Source organism: Charadrius vociferus, unplaced genomic scaffold (genome assembly GCF_000708025.1).
Source record: "Charadrius vociferus isolate BGI_N301 unplaced genomic scaffold, ASM70802v2 scaffold999, whole genome shotgun sequence".
NCBI classification, from domain to species: Eukaryota; Metazoa; Chordata; class Aves; order Charadriiformes; family Charadriidae; genus Charadrius; species Charadrius vociferus.
Genome location: NW_009658627.1, coordinates 459,167 through 478,477, shown reverse-complemented (window position 1 = coordinate 478,477; position 19,311 = coordinate 459,167). Strand labels below are relative to the sequence as shown.

Below are 19,311 nucleotides of genomic sequence, written 5' to 3'. Positions count from 1 at the left end.
TGTTTCTCTCACTAATCATTTTTCTTCTGAGTACCATCTAAATACTGCCGAGTTAGTTTCCAAATGTCTTCTTTCTGTCTATGGAAATAGCTGTGCATTTTTATAGAAATACAGTTTGAGGTGCAGATATATTTTTAACAAATATGTACCTAACTAGTAGTACCTTCATGTATTTCTGCTGAAAAAATTTTGGATACAATACAAGCACAGAAATTTCAGGTTCTGCATAATGTATTATGTAAGTTAATGAAGTGCATGGGTGTGAAGGTTTTCCCTCGAAATCACAGCTAAAAACATTTCCTCTAGTGATCTCACTTCTGGCTTAAGGCTTTCTTCTGCAGTTTAATTTCCCTCAGGTTGTGATCCCATTGTGTGCATCTTGGGACCTTCAGTTTTGGAACTGATGCTTTAAACATCAGAAACTTGCTGCTTTCAGAAGCAGAATAGACATTTTTTTAATCCAATATGGTAATTGTTATCAATATAGCTGCTATACTTTATTTTTTGTGTGCACATAGAATCTGGCAGGTGTTAATCGTATGCTTTTTAGAGATTGATTAATCAAGTTCAGGAACTTTAAAAATACATTCCACCAATTATTTTTAAAAAAAAAAAAAAGTACTAGTGTGCTTTCCACCTTTGAATTTTAAACACGTAATTTCTCCAGCTGAAACTTACTCTGTTCTCTAAGTGAAATTCTGCTGACTTTTCTGGCATTGTAATAAATCTTTGGTTATCTGGGACATTGGGGCCCAATTTGATTTTACATTTGACAGCAAAACTCTTTATTTCTGTTTCAAACACTCATACGCTATCACCATGGTTAAAATGGGTTTTTCCTTCATGGTAGAGGTATGATAGGTAGAGGTAGGAGACAGACAATTAAACAGTTGAGGATTCCATTCAACTGTATCTTTTACGGTCCAATAAGTCTCCATTAAATGAAGATTGTAAAGAGCATGAAATAAATGCATTCTGTGGCCTCACCGGCGAGAATACTTTATGTGATTGCTGATAAAAATTATAGAGAAGATACTCATTTTATGGGTACTTTTGTTCCCTTCTTTGGTGAATTTATGTCCCCCTTCTACCTTCTGTCTACATAATTAACAACACTGCATTAAATTCTTACCTCTGGCTTTGGAGAAGAGCATCACTCTTACTGCCACTGTTCCTTCTGCAAAGGCAACGGATCTTCCAGAGCATTGTTCCAAGTCACACACCAATGCTACTCAGTTCTGCGGTTATTGGAAATTTATGATTTGGGGTTAGGCTGATCACTTATTTTGCAAGCAAATACATTTTTCTGCTTTCTCTATTTCTTCTCACATCATTCACAAAGAATAATTTATTTTAATAATTTGAAAATTATCTTAAAGCATTGCAAATCTGTTTGTTCAGGTCAAGGGTTTGTCAACATAGTTTTAAATTAAAGAAGCGTGTCTGCTCACAAGGGTTTGTAATTCATACTTAATAATGGACTTCCGAAAAGTATGTTATGTTGTGAGGGATTTGTTACATAAAGCATTGTAAATATGAATATGAAGAAATGTTCAAGTGCTAGTTTGATAAATAGACAGAAAAATAATCTGTAAAGGACAAAAATATCTTCATAATGTGATTGATTTTTATATTTGCTTTGGGGAGAGTGTTTTCTGTCTCCAAAAAGTTGTACTGCCTGCAGTTGTCACTGAAGCAGGTAGCATATGCAGAATTACTGGCCTGTATTTTCTCACTGTCTCTTCCTGCCCTTTTTTGTCATATGTAGTCCACAGGAGAAACACCCACAACCCCAAAGCATACAAAAGACAACAGAGAGAGCTTCTTCCCAGTGACGCCAGCCACACTGCATCCTACCCCGGTGAATCCAGACACTGTGACTCCTGAAAATCTCCTGAGACTGAACGATCTGCATTCCAAGTCCAAACCAGCCTCCTCCTCTTCATCCTCCTCCTCCTCAGCATCTTCAGTACCTCCATCTCAGGAGTCACAGAGGGACCCTGAGCATCTCCGGAGTCAAAATGCAGAGACTGCTCCCAGCATGAGTGATCTCGCCCATGGTAAGTCTCAGGGAGACACAACACTCTGGCCCTCTCTGATCAGTTTGCCAAGGCCACGTGGTGAGTCAGTGCCTGAGTTCTGCTTCTGGTCCATTTTCTGATCACTAGACCCATTCAAAAGGCTACACAAACAGATTTTGTTTTGGTCCTGAGTTGGGCACATCTATGTAATTAATAATATTTTAATTACTAGGATAGATCAAAAGAGTGACCACCGTCTATGTAACTTGCACATGAAATCATGGAATAGCAGCCTAAAAATATTCATATGTTTTAAATAGAGAATTTAAGTCTCTAGTAGCATAAAAACATTTGTTTTATTTTTTTCAAAGAGGTAAGGCTCTAGTTCTTTAAAATACCTTAAATCTTTAAATAAGATGCGATTGCAATTGAAATAAACTGGTGGATAGCCTACATCTGACTTACAAGTGTCTGATTAACATAATAAGATGCATAGCTGTCAGTGCCCTGTATGTGTGTGTGGAGATACATAACACTGTGAAAATACTAAGCTTCTACATGGTTCATAAAGTTAGCGTATCGTCACTATTACTTTTCGCATTTGAGAAAAGAAGCATCTGGCGGGACAGGAGTGTTGGGAATATATTATTTGTAGCCCTGGTATTGTTATGTGCAAGCTTACAGTACAGAAAAGGATTGAAGAAACAGAACAAATGTTACTTATTCTATTGCACGGTCATGTGATTTGTTTAGGACTGTGTTATGTACGTGGTCTATGCAGTTTGTCTCGATGAGGAAAGAATTAAATGAGAATGCTGTCTTTTTGTTTCCTGCTGTCATGGCAGGCTGGCTTGTTAGCAGTAGTCAAAATCACTGTGCAAGCAGTACTGATCCACTTTGGGGAGTGAAGAAGGATTAGACCCAATTTCAAACTTGTCTTGGGTGTCCGTAAGAGATGGTTGTGCTTCTTTGTGGGACACTGCGCTTGTTACGGTGGCAGAGCACCTGCCACAGCCTGTGCTTTTTTGCAACCTTAGCAGGAACACTGTCTGAAAAAGCAGCAGCTGCTGCTTTTGCTCACTCTGTCTATGAATGAGCTCCGGCCCTGACACTACTCACAAAATGCCATAGACAAATTAGCGGGAGCCCAGATAACATTATGAATGAACCACGTAGATACAGATATTGTGCACAGTGACAGATGAGGATACGGTGGAAATAGTATAGTCTCGATATTTTGTTAATCTGGTGGTGTGACTTTCTGAATTTTGATCTCGTATTTTCTGGTATTTCATTTCTTTCCATCTGTAATCAGCCTTGGCATTTGAGTGCATATAATCTTCTGAATTCATCAGCAATGAAGAGAAAATTAGGGAGAAACCAGTTTTCCCAATTTGCTAATCTCCAAGTATAGGACAAAATTGAAATTTAACGTGTAATATTAGCAGTTGCATTATTATCGTCTAGTTTTCTTTTTTCACAAATCTAGGGGGAGATTGTCTTGGGAGGAGAAGAAAGAAAAGGGGAATTATAAGGAAGGAATGGCTTAGTCATTGTGTAAACCATGTTTGTTATTGTCCTTATGAAGCTAAAGAATGGAGTTGCATGGTCCTAAGATCTTGGCAGGCTTGTTCAACGGGGAGTAATTCAGGTTTGTGCCTAGACAACAAGGGAGAAAAAAAATTAATCCTCTGTGAAGTTGCTGTACACTTGCTAAGGAGACTGGTAAGAATGACAATGCAGATAAGAACTCACACATTCTTCAAACAAAACTCGCAAGTAATTCTGACGTGCTTTCCTCTCTGCAATTTTCCAGGCCACATTGCTGTGATTGGAACATTTATTTTAATCTTTTGACTTCCTAGGCTTTGTTAGGGTTGTAAAGTTACATATTGTTCTTTCTTCTTTTCATGCTTTCTATACATCATCTTGGTTGAGGGAGATGGAAGGGTTAGCTGCCAGAATTACACCCCTGAAACTGTGTCTGAAGATCAAGAGGCTCTCTTTGCAGAGCTCTCATTCCAGTGCTGAATGCATGCGTTGTATCTGGCTTTCTGGCTCTCAGACCTACCTGACAGGTCATTTCTCTAGCTGCGAGAGACACCAATTACTGCTGTGTCCTTTCTTTTTCTTTTATTTTTAATTCTCCTACCTCTGCATCCACCTCCTCTAAAAAGAATTATAAATAATTCTGTTATAATGCTTTTTCATCTGCTTCCCATTAGCTCTGTTTCTGTAAAAACTCCTCCCATCTTTAGAGTAGTCTGTTTTCATCTTTTCTGTTTCTTGTCACCTCCTCCTGTATCTATTTGTTCCAGTGAAAGTATTCCACATCAGAGAGTATTAGCTGCTATCATTTTCTGTGACTTCACCCAGAAAAAGGAATGGCTTTCCAAGCAACGTCGATGCTATGCCACTCATTTCTTGGGTAAATATTTTAGTGAGATTCTATGTAGTAAGTGACTAACTGGTCCGGAATACAGTGTGATGAAGTCCAGCAGCAAAGTGATGATAGCGTGAGAGCTCCCTATGTTTAGGCATAAATGTACATAGGACTATTAGCCTTTGTGGCTCAGCCTAAAATTTTCTCTGGGGAAACTAAAATAGGACAATTAAGACAAACCCTCCCCAGCCTGTCACACTATTCCAGTATTATACCATTCTAAATTGCTGAAAAAATCTTGACATTTTCTTCTTCTTTGCTGTCCTTAGTCTAATAATGATTTTTATAAGGAATGAACAGGAAAGCGTTCACGTCTGAGTTTTGATACCAAGAGAAGGTTTTTATACTTGGAATTAAAGTTATGTGTTTTGCTTAGTGCCAGCTATTCACCAAATTGGAATATAAAATCAGAGTAGAAGACTAATACTCCCCCGCCCCCATTACATTTATATCCATTTGAGGCCTAAGCATTTCAGTATAAAAACAAGAAGGTCATGACGTAGCTGTCCAAACTTAGAAATTCAGAGCTGAGGAAGACAATTGTTTCTGTACGGTGCAGGGAAGTTGCTCTCCATAAGCTGTGTGAATATCCTGCTGTAATTTCAGATGTTTGTTACTTAGGCACAAGAGGGCAAGTCGAGGTGTAAGTGTATTTCAACCTGTAGAACTTTTGGACTTTCAGAAGCACAACACATAAATGCAAGTGAGGACCATTGTGTAGAAAGGTAAGTAGCACTATTGTAACAGTGAGCAATGAAGTTAAATTGTTTGAGTGTGTGCAGGCAGCAGCAGACTTCCTAAAAGACAGATGTTTGAAATAAAGAGGGTTATGAAATGATAAGTCCTAAGAATTCAGTAATGATCTTGTAATATGGCGGTTCATCCTATAGGCTTTTAACTGTCTCTCAGTCGTAAGAGTACTTTTAGGTGTAAAGAGCATCTTTGTCCAGAAGTCTGTGGCGTAGTTTATTTTAACAACTGATATGTGACCTTAGGTTGATGCTGAGTTCTCAGAAGACTGAGGTAATTTACGTAAGGGAGAGGGAAATACTGCAAAGAATGTCAGCTCTATAATTTTCCATTGACAGAATCTGTCTTCGTATTAAAACAGTGCATGGCACAAGGGTTCACCTTGATTCTGCACAGTTTCTAGATATCCCGAGATCAGTGGACACCCACAATCCCTGTTTCTATCTGAGGGAAATAATGGAGATTATAGGTTGTCAACTTTAGTTGAGTTTAGCCACATGCTGATATCAGTGTCTTCTGAGTTTGCTTGTCGTAAATTTCTAAAGACAAAACATGGATTTTAAGAGACTGTAATTCAGTGTACTGAATACTTTCTGCTTATGCAAAATGGCCAAAGTATTTGGCTGTGTTGGCCACACCTTATTTTAACTATGGAGTTCAATTCAAACTTGCAGGTACTTTTTAAATGACCAGAAGTAATAACATTCAACCCTCTTAATTGCAATCAGTTTCCTGTCTTGCTTTTTCTGCCGAATTTAAAATCGTGCTGTAGAGCACAGAATTGTTCTCAACCAATGGCTCAAAAAAAGCTGAAACACGGAAAAGGGTAAGCTGGCCAAGGATCCATGGCCTCAATGGGATCCTTCTTCATATTGCAGTTACCTGGCATGAGGGCTGTCTCTTAAATGTATGTGTTACAGAATCGTAGAAGGGTTTGGGTTGGAAGGGCCATTGGAGCGTGCATTGCCGGCTCATGTTGAGCTTCTCATCAGCCAACACCACCGAGTCCTTCTCCTCAGGGCAGCTCTCAATCCTTTCTTCACCCAGCCTGGATTTGTGCTTGGGATTTCCCTGGCCCACGTGCAGGACCTTGCACTTGGCCTGGTTGAACTTCATGAGGTTTGCACTGGCCTACTTCTCATGCCTGTCCAGGTCCCTCTGGATGACTTCCCTCCAGCGTGTTGACTGTGCCACACAGCTTGGTGTCATCAGCAAACTCGCTGAGGGAGCACGCACTGTCCTGTGGGACAGTGTGAAATGCCTTGCACAAGTCCACGTAGATGATGTCAGTTGCTCTTCCCTTATCCACTAACACTGTAACGCCATCGTAGAAGGCCACCAAATTTGTCAGACACAATTTGCCCTTAGTGAAGCCATGTTGGCTCTCACCAATCACCTCCTTATTTTCCATGTGCTTTAGCAGATTTTCCAGGAGGAAATGATCTTGCTGGGCACAGAGGTGAGACTGACTGGCCTGTAGTTCCCAGGGTCTTCCTTTTTTTCCTTTTTAAAAATAGGGATTATGTTTCCCTTTTCCAGTCAGCGGGAACTTCACTGGACTGCCGTGACTTCTCAGATATGATGGACAGTGGCTTGACAGCTTCATCCACCAGTGCCCTCAGGACTTGCGGATGCATCTCATCAGGTCCCGTGGACTTCAGGTTCCTCAGATGGTCTCAGACTTGATCTCTCAGACCTGGTCTTCTCTTACAGCGGCCAGTTCTTCATTCTCTCAGTCCGTGCCTTTGCCTTCTGTGCCTTGGGCGGTGCGGCTAGAGCCCTTGCCAGTGAAGACTAAGGGAAAAAAGTCATAGAATCATAGAATTGTTGAGGTTGGAAGGGACCTTTAAGATCATCAAGTCCAACCATTAACCTAACCTGACAAATCCACTTCTAAACCGTGTCCCCAAGTACCACATCTACCCTTTTTTTAAACACCTCCAGGGATGGCAAATCCACCACCTCCCTGGGAATCGAGTCGAGTACTTCAGCCTTTTCCATATCCCAGATAACCACATTCTTCTACTGTTTTCTTGTGTCACTTGCATGCAACTTACTTTCATTACTTTCTCCTTCATTTCCCATGTTGACTTATCCTGGTTTTTGGCAGCTGTCTTCCTCAGTTCCCCAGGCTGAATTCCTCCAACGCTTTAAAAACTCTTCTTTAAATACTTGTAACCCCACGCCTTCTGTTCCATCCTAGGGTAGAAGCTGCTATCCACCTGTTAGTGACTGCAAAGTCACTAACCGAAGTCAACCGGGCTGCCTTCAGCTGCCTCTGCATTCCCTCTCTCTGATCTCTTGCTGCTTCAGCCTCCTTGGCATTGGTATTCTCACTTCCCCATGTCTGATCCTTGCTTTTCATGACACTTTTTGTTTTTCACAATGGGTGCACTCTGTAAACAACTTCTCTGCTGAATGTCAGCAGGGGGGTTCCTATTTGTGAATGACTTAATTCCTTTTTGCCTAGTGCTTAGACAGTACCAGTCACTCCTGTCTTTTCCTCTTGCCTTTGGAAGTACACTGATTTGCTTTGCTATCACAACAAATTCATTCCAGAAGAGTTTTTCAGTACACTTAATGTCTATTTCAGATCTTTACCCTTCAAGTTTCTTAAGTTTTATTTATTCAATCCAACACTGTGGAGAAAATCCTTTGAAATTAAAACTGTCGTTGTCTTTATGTACCTAGTCTAGATCAGTGAGGAAAAATAGGACGGCAGTGGCAGCTTCCCAGCTGTGGGCTCTGAGGTGACGGTACGTAGCCAGGGGTTTAGTGCAGTCTGGGCAGGTTTGTGGTCCAAGAGGCTCTCTAGCCTCATGCACCCTTACATCGCCCCGAAAATCCCAGGGAGTCACTGGCCTCTGGATATCTTACACTAATGGAACACATTGTCTTGGAGACCTTTTGTAAAAGAACATGGTAATGATGCTATATTGTTACAATATGTTTTGGTTTCACTAGTTTGAGATTACCGCCAGCAGCATAAAATTTACATATATTCCTGCACACACGAAGGCTGAAGAGACCTGGTTGTAAGCCTACTGCACACGTATTACGTTACTTACAAAGTTCTTTGAAAATTGGGGGGTTTCGTTATATTCTTTTAAGAGTTTTTCTGACAGCTGCATTTGCTAATTTGCGTTGTGCTTAGCTGGCTGTCAGGCCAAAGAGGGATGAAACCCTGACAGAGGAGGAAAGGTCTTGCAGCTTTCAGTAGATAGCTAGTCCATAAAATTCAGAAGCAGTAGACTGCAAATGAGTGACTGTTACTATCCACAGGTGCTACTATGTGATGCTCTCCAAATGATGTGTGCTTGCTGAGTCAGATAATAAAACAAATATCAATTAGCTGTACTTTTATAATGCTATTTGAAAGTTCAGGTAGTTGAATATCAAACTGTTGTCTCGTCTTTTTGATCTAGACCCGTTTTTTTTTTATTGAGGTTTTGTTTCGTTTTAAAATGAGAGAGAGGAAGTTAGTATTGAATTTCAGGGCTTTTCTTTACCAACATGCATGCCAGCTTTCTGCACCTGTAGGAAACTTGGTAGTGGCAGGAAATTGTTTTGGACAGGGGAGCTCGACTGTCTCTGCTGTTAGACTGGCTCCAGTGTGACCAGTACAGGGACCTGGTAGCTTGAGAGTTAGTACGGGCCAGGGACTACTTCCAGAACGCGCTTTCAGAGCAGCCACCTGTTTTAAGTTTTAGTGGCATTAATGTTGTTCTGTGACAGCTGACCTCGGCCTTAGGAAGCGTTTTGGGGTATGTCTCCTATAATATATAACAGTAGCCTCTCTGTTCAGGACCCTAGCGATAAATATAGCACTACGCCACGCTATTACTGCACGAACTTCTGTTCACCAGACTGCTTGAATATCTTTCATTTCAGGGGGCAATAGAACTTGTGTTCTGCAGCTTTTCGCTTCCAAAATTACTCTGACGCTTAATTTTTAACACATGGCTTTGTGTGTCAGCTTTGAATGTAATTTCCTGAATTTGGCATTTCAAGTCAAATACTTATTTCTACAACTATGACTTGGTAGTGGATTTTTAGAAATGAATTTCACAGCAGGATATTTGGAATGAATTTAGAGAAAGAAAATGCATAAGGAAAGGCTACCAAGTATACCTACCGCATCCTGGGATGAACTGTGTAGTCGCACTGCCTGCCTGTGGTGGTGTACCTCATGGCAGATACAGTTTGAGGGCTGATGCCCCCCTTATTTCTGTAGGTCAGCGTCCTTAACCAAACTGTGTTCAGCTGAACCAACCTGTGTTCCAGTGCAGTCTTTCCGTTGACTTAGTAGCACAGCGTATGAGGAAACTCTGAGCTCCTTCAAATTCAACCTTTCCATGGGCTTTGCAACTGCTGTATGGGGAAAAAAGCTGTATTAATTCCCAGCACGCTGGAGGGCGCGGCAAATGGAATACAGAAAACTGTTTTCGCATTAGCACCGTTCTTTGGAAACGTGGTAAGATATTTACTCCACTGTGTCAGGGAGCAAAGGATCAGACCCATTTCCATCACCATGAAAAAAAGTCTACCTTGTAAATGAGTAACAGGCTGTGAATAATTACACGTGCTGTGGTGGCCATTAAAATACAAAGTAAACCAGTTGTTACTGGGACTAGTAAAATAAGGATTTCCTACTGTCTGTAGGCACACAGAATTCAATCTTTACTCTTTTGAAGTTGTTGGAAGGTGAGGTAGTACAGATTTGCTAAATTGTAGTAATGTATTTTCAGGGTTTTTTTTATCTTCACACACAGAAATGCCGGGGAAGGTGTTTTGCAGAGGGATGAAGGCAAGTGGTGCAAGTGCTTTATTTAAGCACTTGAAGCTGTTGTCTGTTCATTTCTCCAAGCATTTGCTTTTGAAATCATGTTAGTATTCTGTCCTGGAGTTCAAAGCTCAGCTCCTTCCTTTTTCCTGTAATGAAACGATGTTTTGTGCGTGCACTGTAAGTTGCTTGTATCCTGTAACATCTGTGCTATAATACTTCAAACTCCCTCCATCAGAAACTGGAAAACATTTTTTTCCAGATGCTAGTCACATTTTCTGGGCTTGTCTTTCAGTTGTCATGTAATAGGTTTAGTGCATGACTTAAAGGATTTTTTTGAAATTCCACATAAAATGTTTTATAACACTGTAATGTTAATGCCTTATTCCTGAGAGCATGATGAAATCAAATGATTAAGTGTGCAGTGCAGTGCAGAGAGACCGGAGCAGCTGTTTACTGGTTACAGTACTACGGCTTTTAAACTTTCTCCACATCTGCAAATTTCCAAGTGAATATTTTTTACGGTGTTATTTTTAATTTTATACACATAAGAATAGCGAAGTAAATTGTCTCAGTATAAAAACCGTTGCAGGAGTTGTATAATCTGTATGTTTATAGTGTGTGGATATATGTATACAGTGTATTCTCTGTATAAAGAGAGACCGAGAGAGAGAATATTAACTGTGATGAAGTCATGAACCCAGGCGCCCGCTATAGGCATCTGCAAACACTGGTTACCCTGGCAACAAGTGGAAAGAGGTTGGAGAGGAAAGCTGGAGTAGGTTGTTGCATTGAATTGTTTTCAGCTTGTTTCTTCCTCACTAAAGCAGGGAGATGTTGAAAGGTATGATGTCCCTCTTTCTATGCGTATACTATTTTATATGTGTTTAGACAGTTGTTGGGAAAGGGAAGGCTTAAAAAAAATACTTGTAATTCAGCTCAATTGGAGACGAACTTTTCAATATAAATAACAATATGCATTGCAAATCTGTGGGGTTTAATACATGCTTAATTTTTGTGTGTTGTGTTGTAAGATGAGTGTGCTAAATGGATCTCCAGAGTACAGTACCTGTCCCGTCTTCAGCCTGGAGATGACTATTGCATATTACGTCTTCAGAAACTGATTTTATTTTAAACTGGGTTTCTAGAGCTAATGTTTGAAAACCTGCCAGGACAGTACAAGTACTGGGTTTTACCAAAAGATTTGTTAGCTGATATTAAATCTGAGCTTCTGAACACCTTCAGAATGTGCTGTACTTATATTCTTGTGCTCTTGCACTTGTGCAGAATATTGTGGCTCATGAGTTAGTGGAGTCTTTACCTCCCCGGGGAAAGTTTTTATTAGAAAAACTAGGACATTATGTTCAGGGCTATAACAGCATCTTCCACAAGTCAAATATCAAGATAATCTCTTCAGAAATCTGGTTTAGACAAATAATAGGAGATCCAACTGTGTGTTTCTTCTGATTATCCTTCTCTCTTTTGCCTTTTTTGTCTGTAATGAAAAAAGATATAATAAATATCTGTGCACTATATTAAAGTATAAATAGTTTAAATTGTGATACATATACCTGAAACAACTGGTTCTTGTCATTTTCAAGAATTTTTTAAAAATATTTTGTTCATTAACTTTATTTTTAACTTAGAAATAATCCCGCTCAAGTGAATATTAAAAAAAAACAAACAAACAAACATAAAAATTGCACAGTCCTAAAATAATAAAGTGTATGACCCAATCAGGGAACAGAATTCAGTCACTGTGTATTTAACACCTCTGACAGCAAGGGATTGATTAACAGACAGTGGTGCTTGATTTCTCCTGTACCGAAAGACGCAGCCTAATAGAATATTAACAAGTGTTGTTTCCAGAAGTGCAGTGATAGAAATACACACTTAGTGTGCCAGGCTCCTGCCCTTTCATATCCATTCACTTGTGCATGAAAAAGGGCTGACACATAATTTTATTCAACTTAAATCTAATTTTACTACACTATAAAACAGGATCTTTAAAATTAACAAACCCAAATATGATATAGAAGCTGGAGATGCTTATGAGTATGATGATTGCTCATAAAAGAACATAGGCTGATAGCAGTCTTGTAGCATCTTCCTAGAAATAGGCTGCTCAAAAGAGCTTTTGTCAGTGGGGCATAATTTAGTTAAAATAAAGCACAGCAAATCAGCTTAAGCAATGATATATCTTATAATTAAACAAAGATTATAATCAGCACAAGAGGTAGAGTTTTGTCATTAAACAATAATGCAAATCAGAGCTCTTATTCTGAATGGTGAACTAATACGTCCCTAATGTAATTTAGCAGTTGAGTACATACAAAACTGTTCTCAGTTAGCAGTATAGTTGAGGCAGTAGGATTTGCAGTTTATTTGTATGTAGTATTGTATCTGCTAAATTAATTACTGGTTTTGCGTTCTCGGTTAATAAGTGGATAAAAAAGATTCTGTTAGTACTTACCCTAGATGCTTAAGACTGAGTTTGAAGTGTTGGAGTAAGTTTGAGTTGACTTCTTAGCTGTCTTGTAGGGTAATCTTCTGAAATCATCATTTCCAGCTTGCTTTTCGTCAAATCTTGATGTAATGTTTCTTTTTATCTTTTGATCAAGTGTCTTGTAGCCATTTCAGTGTGGGAGTCTTCTGGGTTTAGACTGCAGCTGATCCTCAGACGCTAGCAGTGTAATGGGATATGTATATGCTGGCTTCAGGCCACACTGGGACTGATCCTTCTTCGTAGAGTCTCTTGTAGTTTGTCAGCGTGTGGTTAAACCATACGTGCATCTGCTGTAAAGGGCAGGCAAATACAGCAAATGGTCCTTCAGCTATCCTCTGCTGCTTAAACAGGGAAACAATGAATTATGATTTTCCTAGTCAAGATTCCTGTAGTTAAGTACTTCCTTGTGTGTTGTTTTGAAGCTGATTTGGTCTATTAATACATGTATAGATGCAACTATTATTTTCCTACTTCCAATGCTGTATTTTGAAGTATCCATAGAGAAATGTGCAAGAGAGTGCTGAGAATGAGAACTGCATTCTTCTGCGTTAGACCTTTCCATTTTGTGCTTGCTAGTGAGTGGAACATCACAGAACAGAAGCTGCCTGTGATTTGTGCTGTAGTGTGCGACCTTTCCTTTTCGGGAACTATTGGAGAATTCTCTACAAGCAAACTCATTTATCCTAAGGCTTATATTGGCTATCAGCTACAAGTTTAGATGATGGGTTCTTTTCTTTACCAGTGAAAATTAGTGGATGAAAGAACTCGCGGCCTGCTTTGGTAAGCCTTTTTTTGTACAAATTATTCAAGAACCCTAGAAAAATCTAGTTCATTAAAAAAGGTGCATCTTTCGAGCTGCATTGATCTGAGTTTTACTAAGCTGTTAAGCTGTAATGTTGTCTTAAGCATTTTCTGCAAGGAGAACTCTTGTACAGGAGAACATTACCATAGTAAATTCCAAGTTCTTACCTACTTTGGTGAAGACAGAGAAGTGTCTTCAACACTTGAGGGGGTGGGAGTATGTTTCCAATGAGGAAAAATTGAAATATATATTCCTTTTTAAGATGTCGTACTGTCAAAATCCTAAAGTAATTTAGGGCATGGACATATAAAGAATTTTAGAGCATGTTAGCCTGTGAATATACATTGCATCTGCTGGTCTGTGGTAGCTGCCTGTGCACACCTTAGCCTGTGTAAATATAAGGTGATTCAAATTAGACCAGACAGCCCTTTGTTTCTGAAGGATATCTTCATTTTTATCAGAGAATAAGAGCTTGTTTGTGTGTCCGTAGCCTTGAAAGGCTTGCTGCTGTTTCAGGCTACCCTTCCCAGAAAGGGCACCATTAACTCTGTAATTCAGTGAAAATTACTCCTATGTACAATATGCAGCTCATTGTGTAAGAAAACTGGTTTTAACACTGCATTAATTTAAAAGCAGATACAGCTGGTTACATAATAAAGAGATTGTACACACACATACATGGATTCTGAGTTATAAGTATCACAAATTCTGGAATAGCAGAAGGTGAGAATTTTAGACTAATGTATTTATAGAGGTACGGTGGACATATCAGTAAAAAGTGGGCATTTAGTATAACTTGATACTGGTTTCATAAAAAACAGATTTGGCCCTGTTACTGATGTTCACAGTAATTAATCTTACTTACCAGTAAGCTGCACTTCGGTGTAGCATGTACCTGTGGTTGCGGACCAGAGAGGGACCCATCGATCACAGCTGGCTCCTCATTAAGGGTGATGGATTTTGCTCTGCGTGTGTGGCAGGTGTCTCCACCCTCACAACTCCAAAGGAGAATGGCCAGTGGCATGTATTTTTTTTGCAGATGTGCAGAGATAACAAAATGTCATACACAAGAATTATTCTTTTGCTTTTTAGATGATGTTTACTTTTCTTAAGAGCTTGAATTGATGGCACCAAGTATGCAAAAGTTGGTATTGCCATCTTAGCTTGCCAATATTTAATTTCACTCAGTCATGTTACGGGTTAGAAATAGAGCAAGGGTTAAAAAAAAAATCTGCCAGTTGGTTAGACAGCAAAAGGATTGAGGCTTAGGAGAGAGATCAGGATGTCTCTTAATCTGTTAATTATATTTCATTACTAAAGAGGAAGAAGAGCTTGAAGTGCCTTTGGAGGGGCTTGGATTTCAGCAACAGGAGTCACGGCTTTGTCAGCAGATGAAAATGGCCACTGTTGCACCATCGCCAGAGCCTGTTTGCTGGCAAGTGGAATCGGTGACCAGCACAAATTCAGGACATGTTTGTACCCAAGGTAGGAGCTTTCTGTGCTTCAAAGAATTCTGAAAACAGGTGGTTAGCTGCAGACCAGTCTGTAGGGGTTGATTAATTGATTGGGTAGTTGCGATTCATATTCCTCAGTTTCTCTGCCTGCCTTCCAGTCAAGTATTCCCGAGTTTAGAGGCATTCCTGGCAACGTCCCAGCTTCCTGGGAAACTGCCTTGTCGTCCCTTAATGGTTATTCTTTTTGGTGCATGACTCACATGCTAAATACCACAGCAGCAAAGCCAAATAAAAACCCTCCCAGTACCAGGCTATCATGCTATATAGTTTGTGCATCCTTTAAAGCAGAATTCTTCTTTTAGGTGAAATCTTATATGGGGCAATATGACAACTCTTTGGATTATGCTATTGGAATATTTAGCAGAAGGAAACAATTTTTCACAAAAGCTGACTCACTCAGTCTGTGTAAACATAAAAAACAGCATTACAGCAGTTAATGCTTTCTATCCCTCCTCTGCCCTCTTCCCAAGAGAAGTAGGAGTTGGTGTTTTAATTGAAAAATGTGAAACTGGTATTTCAGGAGGGCATAATCTAGATATTCATGTTTGGGCTATCTTGTTTTTCCTTATTTGAGAGAGGCAGATTATCCTGTGTCTGGTTACTGCAACATTTCTGGTACTCTGCTCTGAAATGATTGGCTGCCCCTGGAGATGGGCCGCTGATCCTGATGGGAAGCCATGCCTCATCTGTTGTGGCAGTTCTTTACATTCTTGTGTACAGTTGAGAACACACAATTCCATTTTACATCCCTTGGTAGTCAGTTCTACTGCTGGTTGTTTTTCAGGATAGCATCAGGAAGCTGGAATTTTATTTTGCTGTGTTTAAGCGGCCATGTCAGTTCTAGAAATCTGCACGAGGTGGATTTGACAAGACTCAAACTGCAAAAACGTATATGAACACCTGTCATTATTACCAGTCTGAGACCCTCTCGTGTTTTCATTCATGTAACTTTAAAAAAAAATAGTTTTGACTCCATATGAAGCAGCATCATTAGTAAGAAATCAAGAAATCTCTCTTAAGAAATTCTCAGTTTTTAATGTGAAAGCATTGTCTTCTACGAGGTATTGTTGTGTATATATGATTTTGTAACATGATGGTGCCTAGGGAAGGGGTGGATTCCTCTTTACTTCATGAGACGAGCCCAGTCTGAGCAAGTTTGCATTGTAAAGCCCACAAGCTGGGACACTTGGGAAGGATGTGGAAATGATGCAAACTCATGTGGGAGACAGTGGCATGAGCGCACCAAGGAGGATTTTATGGCAGGATTTGAAGAGAGTAAGGAGGAAATTTTGACGGGTGTTACCATATGTTTTTCTTAAATTGTTGAGGAGCTGCTATCTCAATAATTCAAGAGGCAATGCTATAGTGGGGAAAAATTAAGACTCATATGTAAAGCGAAGTAGCTTTATTACAGAATGGAGAGGCCGTTAGAGAATGCAAAGGTAAGATGATTGCATCTGAAACAAGTGGGAAAATAGTGTTTGTAGTAGACTTATAACTAGATGTAGATGGGTCGGTGCTACATTGCCACTTGTCGTGCTTGGTCGGATTGAGTTTCTGCTGTCCAGTAAGGGTTTTTTTAAGTATTACTGGTTTCCAGTTGTCATTATAGAATCTTGAGGCACTTCTTCTTTTTCTGAACCTTAATTAAAGCAAGGCTTGAAGAAAGGCCTTTTAAGCCACCCGTATGTCTAACGATGAACTGTTGCCTCTTCTTTGACATCTGAAACCCTATATAGCTTCCTGACATGTTTTTTCTTATTATTTTCTGTTTAGCCTCCAGTTCCAAGCCTGAACTCAGCTCCAGTTCACAGACTTTGGGAAGTCAGCAGAACAAGACAGATGGCACCCGAGTAAAAACTCGCATTCTGCCCAACATGCCAAAGCTTTTCATACCTTCATCTGTCACCAAATTTCCACCTGAGATCACTGTCACTCCACCCACTCCCACCCTCCTTTCTCCAAAGGGCAGCATTTCAGAAGAGACCAAGCAAAAATTAAAGGTAATAAAAGGGAAACAGTAATTTTTTAGATTATTGTTTTTATCTTAATTCTCCCCTCAATAAAATACTTGTATGAAAGGAGCAACAGTTCCTGTCCCCAGTTCATAACCAGAGATAGAACAAGTAGTGGAAGATGATAGCTGTTAACAGAAGAAGCTGTTTTAAAGGACTGATGAAGTATTGGCTGTGGGTGAAATCATAGCTATCCTAGTCCTTATCCCTTTTCTGAGGGAATTAGAAAGAATTACAAGAATGGGTGAGGAAGCTAGTGGAGCCATTGCAATTCTTAGGTTAGTGGAAGCTACCAGAATATGAACGATGGGGAAGCCTAGTAGTAAATGTTATGTTGTTTCACGTTAGGATGACATATCTTTTATAGAAATAAGAGAGCTATTGAATGTGAAGGAATAGCAACCAAGTGGCTTTTATCCCTGTGATCATGGGTTTATCCTGACTATTTAGCAATATATTCTCTCTCTCTCTTTTTGGGATCAGTCTGCTATTTTGTCTGCTCAGTCTGCAGCGAATGTAAAGAAGGAGAGCCTTTGTCAGCCAGCTTTGGAAATCTTAGAGACCTCAAGCCAGGAGTCCTCACTGGAAAGTGATACTGATGAAGATGATGACTACATGGACATATGAATGAATTCTGGCCATCATCAACACCAACCATATAACCATTCTTCTCGTTGCCAGCATCTCTGGCAGTCGAAACATCTTCGTTGGCATTACTCTCCATTTAATTGGCATCATTGTCGTCTTCACTTTCATTAACTTTGTTATCACCACTACCACTTGTATTGCCTTCAAAATCTTCGCCATTCTCCCCATCATGGTGCTTGACGGAAAGAATGATTGTTTACCAGGCAGTTAATTAATTTGGACCACGCTATCACCTTTAATTTCAGTAGATGCAAGGATGTTTTGAGCTGCAATTCACGTCTCTACTGTTCCCGCTTCTTCAAACCGGAGCCTTGGGAGTCACTCCAGTAGCTCTTTTCAATAGCATTTTCTTCCTTTCAGTTGTCATTTTGCCATTTTCCCCACTAGTTAAGTTTTTCTCCCAATAATTCAACAACCTAGTGTCTCTCTAGCCATGCCACGAGAGTGGTTAGTCCAACAGCTCCTTTTAAGGTGAACAGAATAGGAAAAATATGCTGAGCTGGCAGAGGATTTAGTTGCATCTACAAAGTCTGTGGCTTTGTTGCGGGGCGAGAAGGGTGAGCTGAGAGTGTGTCAGCTCAGCACTGCTGGGCGCTTTGTTGGAATTTGACTCGGTGACAACGACAAAGAACCAGCTTTTCCAGGGAGACAGAGAGGTTGGCCTCCTGTTTGTGCTCATTTCACACCAATGTATGAGGTCCAGCAAAAACGATCTACCTGAATGTTGGCTTAAAGAACTGATCTTTCCAGAATTGTCTTACAGTCCTTTCTCTTCTAATGCCTTGGACAAGCATTTTGAATTGGGGGCTAGATGATATTTTTATGGTGGTATTGAAAAAAGCTTGAAAGGTTTCAATACCATTTCAGTAATGTCTGTTTTTTACAGAATGACACGAAAAGGTGTTTTTTATCTATCTGCAGAGGGACTGCTCACAGTTATTTATATGAGAAAATAATGGTAACAAAGATGCTTTTTTTTTTTTCTACTAAATGTTAACTTTGTAAAATAATGAATGCAAACCATGCAAAAAAACCCCGTCACACTATATATACACACGCGTGAGCTCACACACATATATATGTGTATGTACATATATATATGTATGTATATGAAAAAAGAAAATGCATACAGCTTACAATGTCGGATTTCTTTGTGTTTGGGGAGGTGGTTTTCTGTAAAATGCAGAGCTTTGTATAAACTTTTGTTTTTTTCTAATAAAGTTGTAATGTACTGTTGTCTCTGTTCGTCTGAGAGGGCAAGGTGCCATGGTTCTGTAAAATGTACTACTCTTCTTCCTTTTATTTCTTGGATAAGAAGGCAGTAGAGGAAGGGGATGGGGAAAGCCTATTCCTTTTCTGAATACTGCCAGAGCTCTTCAGATGGGTTTGGTCCTGTGTGACCCAGAACGCGGCTCAGCCAGTGGTGCTAAGATTGCCTGCAGCGGGTTCACTTCCCCATTGAGATGTGATCCGAATTCTTTTTCATCTATCTGAGTATCTTTGAATACTGATGAACAACATAAGGGGTGGACAACACATAGTGAATGGGATCACATGGAATATTTGGCCGTACAAATTAGCATTTTGTCCATTATTACAGTGATCGCGCTCGTTCACTGTAACAATGGTGAATGGACCCTGGATAAAAAGAAGCAGCATCAAACCTTGTATTTTAAGTTTATTCTCATATTCTGGGTTATTTGTTTTGAACAAAATGTAATTTGTAAGCAAGTGTGCATATCTGTCTTAGCAACTGTTTGTGTAACTTGTTCACTTACTACAAGTGATAGGTGAGCTGGATGCAACTGATGTGAAAAAGATCAAGTTAA

The 19,311-nt window shown here is 39.7% G+C and overlaps 1 protein-coding gene across 1 annotated transcript in view; it reads left to right on the top strand.

The window, feature by feature from the left end:
• The window catches only part of CABIN1 (calcineurin binding protein 1), a 119,455-nt gene extending 100,744 nt beyond the window's left edge, over positions 1 to 18,711 (top strand). Inside the window, exons 33-36 of the mRNA XM_009893228.1 lie at positions 1,769 to 2,060; positions 14,626 to 14,790; positions 16,596 to 16,822; positions 17,318 to 18,711. Coding sequence (XP_009891530.1) covers positions 1,769 to 2,060; positions 14,626 to 14,790; positions 16,596 to 16,822; positions 17,318 to 17,461 — 828 coding nt within the window. The 3' untranslated portion in view covers positions 17,462 to 18,711. The remainder of the gene's footprint in view (positions 1 to 1,768; positions 2,061 to 14,625; positions 14,791 to 16,595; positions 16,823 to 17,317) is intronic.
• Positions 18,712 to 19,311: the final 600 nt, after the last annotated feature.